A 13,296-nucleotide genomic window follows, 5' to 3' on the forward strand; every position below is an offset into this window, starting at 1 on the left:
GAACCCCACACAGCAGTCTGGAGTCCTTGTGGCTGAATGGAAGAAAACTCTGAGAAGACAGGACAAGTGTGGATTTCCATTTGCCAGCTCTGGGGGAGGGCTTCAGATTCATCAGAAACTTACTAAAGGCTATAAAAGTTGGAATCTCTAAATAGGGTTTTTAGAAGCAAGGCTGTGGTAGAAATCCAAGCATGTGCCCAAGTTTATAGTGCTCTCATCCTCCACTTCTGCAAAAAGAACATGAGGAAGAACTGTCTTTGTATGGTGCCTACCTCCATGGGACTGGGGCCTCCAGGTGCTTCTGAATTAAAAAATAAAAAATGGGCATTGCTCTTGGACAGTAAGGCCCTTTAGTGCTTTTGCTCTAGCTGTTTGGTACATTTTTCATGACTTTATGTTTGAGTGGGTGGCAGACTGAGCATGGTGTGTGGAAAACATTGTGGGATCAATCAGAAAAGCAAAATAGGGTGTTTGTGTATATGAGAGGTCAGGTGAAGAGGAGGTGCCAGAAACTACAGGCTGGGTGAGCAGTCAGAGCACACGCTAGTGGGATAGAGGAACACAAGATAAAATCACAAAAAAGGGTATGCCGTGGTCTGTTACTGGAATGTAAAAAACTGAAAGTGAAGTTGGGAAAGAAGTAAAAGGAACAGTTACACTTTGTAAAATATGCTGGAGGTCTGATTAACATTATATTAAATACACTCTTTTTTTTAAAAAAAATTCCAAAAGGTGTAGATTGGTGAGAGGGAAGGGGGAGTAGCAGGGTTTTTTTTTTTTTAAACTTGGAATAGTAAGCAGATATTGGGTTCCCAGATGGTGGATACATTTTTTTTTTGAAGCTCTGGATACATGTGTACACACTGTAACTAGTAAAACCTGTCTGGGTACTGTATTAAAACCAGCATCCCATTGTATTAGTAGCAGTATCACAGGGATGTTATTTCTTTTAAAAGGGTGCTGTGAGGGCAAACAAGAACTTAATGTTGAAGTCAAGAATGAAGAAAAGTTAAGGGAGTTTAAGTAAAAATGTTTCCTTCTGCTCTTCATCTTTCCCCTTCAAATCCCCTTCCCCCAATACAAAGATGGAAACCTCCTTTGTATTGCTTGGTATGTCTTTGACTTGTGGTCTATTTCTTTAGGCTGTATCCTCCTCTGGAAAAGCGCTTTCTACGCTCATCCCTCATTTAATGAGTACTTTACTTACGAGTACTTGCTAAAACGAGGGACATACATATCTACCTTTGCTCACAAAATGAGTGAACTTCCCCTGCTTATATGAGCCAGCCACGGGGTCTCTGGCTGAGGGGTGGGGAGACCCACAGCCCTGTGGCTGGAGTGAAGCCAGTTGCAGGGTCCATGGCTGGGGGAGTGGGGAGACCTGCAGCCCTGCGGCTGGCTCCACTCCAGCTGTGGAGTCCCTGGCTGTGGGGCAGGGAGATCTGCAGCCCTGGCCCAGCCCGCTTCCAACACTCACCTGGTCCCCGAACCCTCTGGCCCACTGCATCCCCCCCACAGGTACTGCTGCTGCAGCTCAGAGGAACAAGCTGCCATCTCCTCCACCGGAGCTGCTGCCATGTTTTAACCCTCCCTCCCACTCATGGCCCCAAACTGTCCCCGGCCTTTAATCCTCTCCAACACCCCCCCCCCCCCCCCCAAAAAAAAATGTTCACTTACCTTTCAAAAGCAGTGCCACATGCTGCCACTCCGTTGCCCGGTTAGGAGCACTGGGAACCAATCAGAGACTTCAACCTGTATTTAATGATAATTTAGTATCCCTCTTATGAGTTTTCGCCTATGAGCAGAAAGTTGGGAACCAATTTTGCTGTCTTGCACAGCATCAGGCACATTTGGGTTTATTTCTCTAGGTGGATGGTAAAAGGAGTTTGGTGAAGAAACAGGCAGGTGAGACTAAGTTCAGCTAAATCAGGCTGTATGGTTAAGTTGTGTATTGATTCTCGGACTTTGTTAAAGGATCCTTTAACAATGTGCACCTACTTTCTGCATCAACCTATACTTCCTGTGACATGTTTAAATTTTCTCTTCATATGGTACTCTACTACTTCGTGTAAAGGTGAAATGTAAATATAGTGTTCTGTAGGTGAAAACTTAAACCACCCTCCCATGTCCATAGCATCAGCAAGTGCATTTCATTTGTACAAGCTAATTTCCTTTCTTCAGAAACAAGAAATATCAGCAATATCAGATTAAATGAGTATAGTTGATCAAGAAGGAAGGAAAATTCCTTGAAATTCTTTGCTGTGGGAGAGGGAAGTGGATGAATGTTTGTGTGATGGAACAGTTGTAAACTTGAAAGTAGGGTATGTTGGGATTCTTCTGTTCTTTATATCTTTATGGCAATAGCAATATGAATAGACAGTCATATTAAATACTTTTAAATATAGTCATATATTTATGGCAATAGCATATGCAGTATGTGTTCCGATAAGAAAGCATATATGCCTTATTTTCTGAAATGTAATGCCTTTTCCTACAAGACCTCATGAAAGATGCCTGTTATTTAATGGATGCTAAAATATAGGTATATATTTTGTACATCCCTATCTGTCTGTAGCCATCTGTTTCTTAGAGTATAAACTTTTTGGGGGTGGAGACCATCTTTTTTTATTTCATATTTGTACAGTCCCTAGCACAGTTCCAAATTTTATAGCTTACAGAGTGCATATGCCAAGTGTGGTTGCCCTTTACAAAGCCTTAACAATCATTCATGCATAAACAGGCTAGCATTACCTACGGATAATACCATCCCGACAGCAACATGAGTAACAAAAGTTGGTAAATGCTACTAACATCACCACAACCATAGTACATGCTACTCTTTAATTCTATGAAATGCTTCATAGATTATTATAAATAAGCCTATTTGCATAATCACAATTAGATACAAAAGAGTAGAATAGTGTATTCCACTCATACCAGATCTATAGAGAGAGACTGTCAGTTTCTCTATTTTTAGAATGGAGATTGACGGTTGCCTTCCTTTGTAAGTGCCTTCTGGCCTATGAATGGAAAAAAACCACAATAGCTATTCAATAATAAAAATAATACAGTGGTAGATGTGTCACTGTGAATCATTCTGATGAGCAAAGTGCAGGCAATGTAACCATACATTACCAAACAAGTTCTTACTCATATCCTAATCTTCCTAGGCATATGCATGCGACTAAATTGCATCCCTGGGGCATGGAACACTAAAAATGTGCAAAAGTAAAGCTAAGAAAAGAAAATTGGAAGATATTTCAATTTAATAGTATAAAAATCCCTCATATAATCCACCCTAAAAGTAGATACATACATTCATACATAAACAGCACTTTCATCCAACATAAATCAATAAAATAGCTTTACAAGAACATTCTTAGCAATTTTATACCCCATTTCTTACATTGGTGGGTCCACTACTAGAATGTATTTTTCAGGATTCTTTGTCAGCCATTGTAATATGTTGTCAAACTGCAGAGTACCCATAATAAAAGTGTAACTGTCTTCCCACAGTGATCTGAATTTAGCTTGTACAAAACCGTAACCTTAGACCAGAGCTTCAATACGTGTTACTTAAATAAGTGGAAGTTCAGTTTTCTGCAGAAGAGGCAAATTGTGAAAAATCTCATAAAAGAATTTTCAAGGATTAGATCTCCAGGGTGCTGCAGTTGTTGAAAATATCAGTACTGCCATTTGCTGATTCAGATCCTCCTCTGAAGTGAGTTGGTTTAGCTCCACTGAGTTCAGTGGAGTTTTTCTGAGGAATTGATACTGTATTTATTGTACTGTCTACCAGCCTAAATTGAGATCAGTATGTGCTGTGCGAGATGTTTGTCTCACATTGAGGCACATAGCAATAGAATTGTGAATTAAGGTTTCTGATTCTCATTTTCTTGTTTGGAAGCAGGATAGTACAGTCCAACCGGTGGCTATAAAAACATGCAAACATTTCTATATAGAATTGTCTGATGTACCATCAGGTGAATTTAGCAATGGAGAGATTTTTCTTTTATTAGCCAGTAGATCAATTTTTGCTTTTAGAATTTGGTTTTCCTTGATTAAACCGAACTGTATAGTACTATAATCTGCATTTGGGACTTCCTGAATGGTGTTCATCCCACATATTTATCAGTTTTGTGTCCAAAATCTGAAATTAATTATATACTGCAGTCATCTATTCCTTTTTGGTTATTAGCTCATTACATTTGTGTGGTGTCAGTTTCAGCTGAATCTGACTCTGGGCTCAGTCAAACCAGTGATTGTTGATGTTCGGTGCTTCACCCGGTTACAGCTGAAAATAAGCTTTACAGTAAACTCTTTCATTTCCAGCATTCTTTCATCCAGAGCTCTCAAATAACCAGCATTTTAACCGTAAGTAAGTTTTCCATAAGTACAGTATAGTGAAAGTAAATACAAATAAATACAGCAAATACTGTATAAGTTTACAGTGTACAATACTTATGTTGTTGGTAAATAAAGTACTGTGCATACATTTTTGTTTGTTTCCTAATGTCTAATCTTGTTTTTCTTTAGTATTATGCATTGCTAAGGATACCTCTCTATTATCCAGAATATTTGAATATCCAGCAACCTCCCAATCCCCAGACTGCCAGATATGAAAGAGTTTACTGTGCTTGGTTTTGTTAGACATAAAAATGTAAACCCAATAAAGTGTGTTTTGTGATGTAGTCAAGAGGAGAACTGGGATCTTGAACTGGGATTCTCTGTATGCACAATGCAAGGAATCTCACTAACACCAATAGTCTGCATTACAAAGGGGGTGGGAGAATGGGATGAATCTCCTATATATAGTGTAGCTGAATGTGTTCATGCCTATGGAGAACAAGTAAGAAAAATCAAGGGAGTATGTCTAATGACCACAGGTTAATTCCTTCAAAGTTAGATCCCAGCAGGGACTCCAATCAAGTCACCATAACTGTTCATAGAAGAAACATGCCAGAAACTTTAAAAAAAGAAATTCTAAAGCAGATGCTAGCATTTTGGGAGAACGTGATTTTATTATATTGAGTGCAGTATGCATGTTGTATCCTCTGAATGTGAGTGATGGAAAAATGTTGAGCCAATCATTGCAAATGCAGCTAGACCATGTTGAACAAGGTTGCTTTTACAGATGTTACTAGTAAGCCTCATACTAAATGGATGAGGCTGACCGGTCATGGTTAACTGGTAGGGGCTGGAGCAGCCCCACTGCAGGCAGGGGGTTACGTCAGCCTCATGAGGATGCTTCAGCCCAACCAGAGTAGTCCCCATCCACAGCAGCCAGGGGGATGGGCAGGGTGGCTGGACAAGGGACTAGGGCTGCTCTGCCCAGCTGGAGCGCCCCCGCCTGCAGCAGTCTGGGGACCGGGGCTGCTCTGGCTGCACTGGAATACCCCCCTGCCTGTGACAGTGCTGCCGGCAGGAAAGCTCCAGTTGGGCTGGAGCAGCCTGGGTGCCTGGTGTGCTGTGTGGGCGGGGGCATGCTAGCCTGGCTGGAGCTACACCAGCACACTGCTTGGGGTAGGTGAAGCTCCAGCCTAGGCTGGAATGGCCCTGCCCCACCCCTTAATTGGTCAGCTAGTTAAATGTACCATTTAACTGGTCAACCAATTACTAGGGATTTTATATCTCTAGTTCCTTTCCTTATGATAACTAAATAGTGTACTGAATTTTCTTCTTGGTTTACCAGTACATCTGACTTAACCGTAACCTTCCTCACTGAAACAATTCTTAATTTCTGAAGTAATTAAGAACACATGCCCTGTATGTATGTGCCTATCCTTGGTTGATTAATCAGATTATAAAATCTTCAATGGTCTAACCTCATATGCATGTATATTGTATGTACGTTCTCAGACAGGCTCCATAGCACTTCTGGATGCTTGTGCTGACTGCTCTGTATCAACAGGGCAAATAGACTGTTTTATGATAATTAGTTGCACAACAAATTCCAGTATTGCTTATATGATCAGCTGTCAACATAAGCAAAAACTTCCAATATCATCTTCTAATTTTTAGAGACTAAAGAATTGTCATCGTGTATGTATGGGTGATAGGGGAAGAATGCAAAACTACTCTCTCTAAAAAGCGTTGAAATTTTTCTGTAGAAGTCAAACTGATTAAACAGTTTAAGTTTAATTTTCTAGCTTTCTTGGGTTGCTTGCATTTATATTTTAAACACACATTCTTTTTGAAAAGCGTTTATCTAGAATGGGATGCTCTGTATACACAATGCAAGGAAGTCCATTAGTACCCATATTTTACATTACAAAGAGATGTGGAGGTAGGGTGATTCCCCTTTAAAGATAACTGACACAGAGCTGTGACTGTTTCACTTTTTAATTTGCAATACTTCCATGTGTTGTAATTTTGATTTTCACTTTTTTAACAGCAAAACCATTTACACAACTGGTGAAGGAAATGCAACTTCATCGAGATGACTTTGAAATTATAAAAGTAATCGGAAGAGGTGCATTTGGTGAGGTAAGTATCTTTGGATTTCATTGTTAGATATTTTGAACAATAAGTTATTGGTAAAATATATTGTGTAATATGTGTGTGTGGGGGCAGAGATTTGTGCCTCTGCCGCTGGCCTGCATCTGTCATAATAAGCAAAAGGGATTAATGTAGAAAGATATGATTTACGAAAGTGATAGGTATCTTAGGTAAGGTTAGGAGCACTTGTCCTACGTAATATTTTTTTTCTCTGTAGTGTCAGTAACCGGGAAGAAAAGGCACAGGGATGATACAGTTGGTGGGGACCCACACATTGAGAAAAGACTGTCAGCCGCAAACTGAGAGTCATCTGTTCCAATGAAGGACCATGTGGGGTCAGGATGCTTTAGGATAGGGGTGGATGTGAAAACTCCTTTCAGGTGATTAAACAGCCTGCACGTTGGCTGACTGTGCAATTGTGGCTCCCTTCTTGAGGAGAGATGTTAAGGGAATAACCAGACTGGAAAACCCCTTAATGTATTGTCTATAAAAGTTTGCAATCGTGGAACCCAATGCACATTTAAGGATACTTTCCAGTCTGTGATCAGAGCTACATTGCGAGGAGTGGGGAGTGCAGCCTGGCAAGCTGTGGCATGGATATGACATAAGAACTTTAGTGTCCTTGTCAAATTCACACTCTCTGGGCTTGGGGCAGAGTTGCTTCTGGGGAAACTGATCTAAGAACAATATGTATGTGGTTGATTTTGGAGCTCTTGATTTTCAGAGAAGATGAAAATATCACTTAAATTGTCTTAAACTGGTCAGGGATATCTCTGAATGTGATATTCATGAATTGTTGGAAGCTAGCAGGTATGTTACAGAGGCCAGACATCCAAAATGGTCATATGTGCGTTTGAACGTCTCCTCCTCCTGGATTCTGAGCAAGTCACGTGCTCATGGCAGGCCTAATTTCATGAAAATACAGACTAATTGGAGTGGGAGCTCAGTGAAGGGGATGTTGAGTGTATAAAGGGATTCGACTTAATGCCCTTCAATTGACGTACATGTTGCTAAGCCTATGTCCTCCTGTGTCTGATGGTTTGAGCAACTCCTAAAACTAAGCTTCTGGGGCATGCGCTACCTGCCTAGTGAATGGAGCAGGACCTTGTCTGGTGGTTGCAGTCGCAGCTCACATTAGAGGTGAGCAGAAAGCAGGCTGAGGTTGAAGCAGAAGTCAGGGTTGAGGCATCAAGTCAAAGATCAGAACAGGGGTCAGGATCAGGACAGTAGGCTGAAGGGTAAGTCAAAGGCGCAGGGTTGCAATGAGGGTTGGAACTGGAGTTGGTATGAGGAGCAGAGCTGGGAGGCAATGACTAGAGACAAGAAGAAAGAAGACACAGCTGGAGCAAGGCTGTAGGCTGATGAGGGTAGGGCAGGAATCAGGGGCAGGCTATGCATGGAGCAGCTGCTGTGCTGCTGCAAGGCTCATGGAGCAGCTGCAGAATCACCAGCCCAATTAGCAAGCATGACCATTTATTTGGAGAAGGCTCATTGGGCCCCGTTGAGCTTGTTGGGTTGCCTAGTGACCAGGCTGGGAACCAGCTATGTTGCTGATCCCATGACCCATTAGCAGAAGTGACCTAAATACTTAGAAATATAAACCTCATTGGAAGTCACAGGGACTGGAGTGTTTTTGAAAATTTTGCCTGAAATAGCTTTTTCAATCCAGTTGTGAAGTTGTACATTTGAAATTTTATCTTCCAAGAGCTGAACAAACATGAATTTTATCGATTCTTGTTAGGGACTAAAAATTTCAACTCTTTAGCATTCTGAAGTTACTTACACAACCATGCAACTTTCGTTTTTCTTACCTAGAATCCCTTAATGAAGCTCTTATTTGCCATAAAGAGCTAAGCATGTGTTACACTGTATTCATACATTTCAGTGCACAAAACATAGACTTAAACAAATTCTATCTACTTATGATGGATGCTTTAGAAACTCCTTTTAAAAAAAATAAAAAATTCTATTATAATACAGACAGAATTTCATTAGTAACTGATAGTAATACCTAAGTCCAGGCGTGGGCAATAATTTTTGGTGGGAGAGCACTCCAAGATTTTGGTAAGTGGTGAGGGACTGCACTTTTCCAGAGAGGGGATGTGGGGTTAGGTACAGAAGGGAGCTTTGGGGTAGAGGACTGGAATGCAGGAGAAGAGTTAAGGGGTCTGAGAGGGAGTTTGGGTGAAGAAGAGGACTGCGGTTTGGTGTCGGGGATTGGGATGTAAGTCTATGGGTGCATGAGATGATTCTGGCCTCAGTGAGGTGTGTAAAAGGGGTTCCTGGGTCTGGGAGGGAGTTTCAGGGCAGGGATGCCAGAGGCAGGCTTAGGCCAGAAGGTGCTTACATGCACATCTCCTGGCCAGCAGCACTCTTAGGCAAGCTTCCAGGCTTGCAAGCAGCCCTGGGCCACCCTTTGTGGCTCTTTCATAGCAAAACTTCTTAGCTTCTCTTGGCCAAAAACAAATTGTGCTACACTTTCCTTGTCCCCAGTAAAATTTCTCTGTTGGCTGGAAACGGTCCATTGAGAGTGGAGAGATTTTTCAGGAGTGGGGCAAGCTCATGAAGCCTGTTACTCAGCCCTCCACCATTCCACAATGTTATCAGCCTCACTTATAGGAAACTCCGGACGATCAACTGCGACAGCATGGATCTTCCCTGAATTGTAGATGTGGCATGAGTGTCATTCACAACCTTGCTGAGGGTGCAACCCATCCTATTAATGAAGACGTTGAACCAAATTTTGGTCCAAAGACTGCTCTTTGGGGGCTCCTTGGTGATAGAGGCTGCTGCCCCACAGCAAGGCACTGGGGATAGGGGCTCCACAACTTCCCAGTGAGGGGGAGTGAAGGATGCGGGTTCGGCAACGTCTTGATGGGGTGGGCTGCTGAGAATAGGGGCTTCACAGCCTCACAACAAAAGGGGCCAGGGAACAGGGCAGCCGCCCCATGGAGGAGCTTCCCTATAGCCAGGGTCAGGGAATGAGGCAGCCATCCCACGTAAGGGGTTACTGGCAGCAGGAGCTGCCTCCCCTAGGCACAGAGCACCAGGGAACAAGGCTGCTGCCCCATGGAGGAGCTACCCTGCAGCAGGAGCTGCTGCCCCAAGGCACACGGCACCGGGTAACAAGGCAGCTTCCCCACAGAGGAGCTCCCTGGCAGTGGGGTTGCTGCCCCAAGGCACAGAGTGCTAGGGACAGGGGCAGCTGCCCTGCAGTGGGGCTCTCTGGCAGTGGAGGCTGCCGTCCTGAGACACTGGGTGCTGGGGAACAGAGCCCCACAAAATGTGGCGCAGTGCGCCCATTTTCTCAGTCAGGACACCAGTTGGACAACTTAAATAAGGGACTGTCCTGGGAAAAATGGGACAGTTGGTTGCCTTACCTTCCTGTCTTCCAACTATTTCAAAATGGATTCTTTGAGGATCTGTTCCATGGTTTCCAGGGGCTGAGGTGCGGCTGACTAGTCTAGTTCCCCAGATTCTCCTTCCACCCTTTTTAACCATGGGCATTGAATTTGTCTTTTTCCAGTCATCAGGGACCTCCACCAATTGCCATGAGTTTTCAAAGGTTGTGGCTATTTGGTCCACATTCACATCATCCAACTCTCTCGGAACCCTCAGATGTGTTAGATCTTGCCCCACGGACTTGTGCATGTCAAGCGTTTCTAAGCAATCCTTAATGCGTTTTTTTTCCTCACTGAGGGCTGCTCACTTCCTCCCCAAGCTGTGCTGTGGTCTGGGAGCTGACCCTGTGTGCGAAGACCAATGATTCAGAATCAGGGATGTGTTGACTAAATGGGCACTTGTACTCTTAAACGTGTGTCATATGTGAACATATTTTAGTTCTCATGAGCATTCAAGCATATCTGAGCACTTCAGGAACTACAGTAAGATTCCTTTAATCTGGCACATCCAGGACTGGACAGGTGCCGGATTACCAAATTTTCTGGATTATAGGACATCACCATAACCCCCCATACCCTAGTTCAATTCTTCCCCCTGGGTCACGGCTCACCATCCGCACACCTAGCTGCAGTTCACCACCCCTCGCGGGCTCATGCCCTGTGGTGGAGGAAAACAGGCACTCATGCTCCCACTGCCACCGCCCAGTGAGTGGGGCCTCAGAGGTCTGCAGAGCTCAGCATGCCCTGGGCCAGCACTATGGTGCCGGGGACAGCGGCTCCATAGGCTGCTTTGCTGCGCAGCTAACAGACACCTGAGAGCTGAGCCCTGTCCTGCATGCATGGAGCCGAGCCAGTAAGAGGGGGCTGGACCACACGGTCAGTGTCTGCCAAGTAGGGGCGGAGGGGTCCGGCCTCTGCTGCACTAAGGGGGGCAGAGCCTGGGTAGGGCCCAGGCACCTCAAGCTGGGTCCAGCTGAGGCCACTCTTGTAACCCAGCGGCAGGTGCCAGCGCCCTCCATTCCCGCACACCCGAGGCTGTTCTGTGCTTTTCATCTCAACACCTGTGCATGGGGAGAGTGGGCGAAATGGGCAGCATGGTAGAGCCAGCTCCTTCACCATCCCGCTCTCCTCCAGCTTCTTCACCCGTCCCACAATCCTCTTGTATCTCAGGGGACTACGAATGCTGGATCATCAGGATTTCTGTGTCAGAGGAATTTTACTGTAATAAGATCTTAACGCTTCTTGTGCCTGTTAGTAATGCACTTTCAACACAGCCAGGACAGACTGAGCTAGAGCCTTTCAGAGGGGCAGAGCAAAGGGGGGTTGTGTCCATTGTATCTAGAAATAAAATCATACATCCTGAAAAAAGCTGCAGAATTCTATTAAAGGTCTGTGATGTTCAGAACTCTCCATGGGATTGGCTCTAGCTGTCTATAGGGGCTTCCTCCCCACTGACTGTAAAGTAATGTGGAGAAAAGTCATGAGCACAAGAGACAGCACTTCTTCAGGACCTGGATCAAAACTGTGGATCTGACTACCGTAAGAGCTAAACATTTGGCTGATTTTTGCCTTCCCACAATAAGTGCTTCACAAAAATACCAAACCTCGCAGTTTACTCTGACATGGGAATGGAGAGAGTGTTCAGTTTGAAAATATTTCTGAAGAACTTAACACTATTTCAGGGTTCCCAGCTGCTGGCCCCCCTCCTAATAGCCTCCCATTCTGGGGCTCTCTGACCCAGTAACGTGGATGTTGCTGGATTAGAGAATACCAGTTTTAGAAGGGTGCAGTCTGTGGTTCATAAGGCAAGTTTGTTTTAGTAATGAGTGTCTAGTATACCACTACCAATAAAATTAACTACTGTCAAGATTACCTTACTTAGAGCAGCTTTAACAACAACAGTGTTACCAAATTCATAACTGAATAAATTAATACTCTGTAAGACAGGTTATAATATTTTATTTTTTGGCTCTGATATATAAAAAGTGTCATATAGCTCAAAGACGTTTAAAGGGCAAATATGTAGGAAGTACTGCATGAAATCTGGACTTGTTTGTACCTTTCTTTAAAAAAAAATCAGTTATACCCAAGTCTTCCTCCATTTTGCTCAGATTTAAAAAAAGTTTCTGAAGCCTGAAGATGAGCTTTTAACTAAAATAGTCACGAGTTGCTGGCTTGATATAATAATCACCCTGGCTCTGGGGGAGGGTGAAGGCATTTATTTAGCTACCAATATTATATTATTAAAGTTGTGTATAATGTGATGAATATGAAAAGACAACAACCATAGGTGTGGCAAGCTTTGAATTCCTATTGGACACCACTGTTCTAATGGCTCTGATTACCTTTTACATACATTTCTAGTGTCTCTGAAGGTTGAATCTCAGTCAATAAGACTGCAAACTTCTTAACTCTTACTGGACATGTCACAGTAACTCTTTCATTACTTTCTCTGAAGTCTTCTGCTCATTTCTTACTTTTATTTAAACTGTGAAAATGATATTGAAGCACTTTACAAGTTGACTACTTGCAAATCCATACCACGTTTTACATGACACACTTGATCTTAGTGAGACAAGGTAGGTGATAAAATGTCTTGTATTGGATGAACTTCTGTTGTGAACGAGACCTTTTTTTATCGGAAGAAGAGTGCTGTATCTTGAAAGCTTCACTTTTACCAGCAGAAGGTGATCCAGTAAATTCTATTATTTACATCTTCGATATCTTGAGACCATCCTGGCTATGACAACAAATGCTCAACCTTTAGAAATGGGCGTAGTTCAGTAATGGACTAGGTTCTGCCCTGTGGTTAGAGCCAGATTTTGCTTGGATTTACAACCCATTTAATTAAATAGGATTAAACAGAGGGAAGACAGCATGGAACTTGGTTTAATCATCTACCTTATTTTCATTTCAGACCTGAAATCCTCAAAGCTCAAATTGCTTCTTGAAAATGTAGTCACAAGATGAAGCTTTTTGAGCGAGGATTTTGGAAGCTAAGTATTGCTCTTACTGAAGTCTGAAATCATCTTCTGAGCTATATAGATTTATCGTGTTCTTTATTCCATTACAAGTGGAGCAGAGCTTTATTTCAAGCAAAACAATTTTTAAAAGAAAATGTACTGCAAAACTGGTACAAATACGATCAGAGTGCAACTGAGTAGTTGGCTTACATGTGTGACTTTTGAGAACCTGTTTTCATGTGTACAGTAGACCCTTGAGTTACATGAGGGTTCTGTTCCACACACCCTCGCAAAACCTGAATTTCACATAAGTGGGGGTTGGGCTTTTTCGCCAGTGGAACACACGTTCTGCAGCTGGGGAAGCAGCAGAAAGGTAAGTCCTGGGGTGGGAGTGGGGCAGTTGGGGAGGGTTAGGCCTGGCAGTGGGTTGAGGT

General features: G+C 43.2%; 1 protein-coding gene across 8 annotated transcripts in view; it reads left to right on the forward strand.

Moving 5' to 3' along the window:
- Positions 1-13,296, forward strand: part of CDC42BPB (CDC42 binding protein kinase beta) — a 131,902-nt gene that overhangs the window by 23,204 nt on the left and 95,402 nt on the right. For all 8 annotated transcript variants that reach the window (XR_012645894.1, XR_012645893.1, XM_074996460.1 and 5 more), the window contains exon 2: positions 6,395-6,486. Coding sequence is in view for 6 of the 8 variants with exons in the window: in XM_074996460.1 (XP_074852561.1) it covers positions 6,395-6,486 (92 nt within the window). In the remaining 2 variants the exon portion in view is untranslated. The remainder of the gene's footprint in view (positions 1-6,394; positions 6,487-13,296) is intronic.

This window comes from Carettochelys insculpta, chromosome 6 (genome assembly GCF_033958435.1).
Source record: "Carettochelys insculpta isolate YL-2023 chromosome 6, ASM3395843v1, whole genome shotgun sequence".
Taxonomy (NCBI): domain Eukaryota; kingdom Metazoa; phylum Chordata; order Testudines; family Carettochelyidae; genus Carettochelys; species Carettochelys insculpta.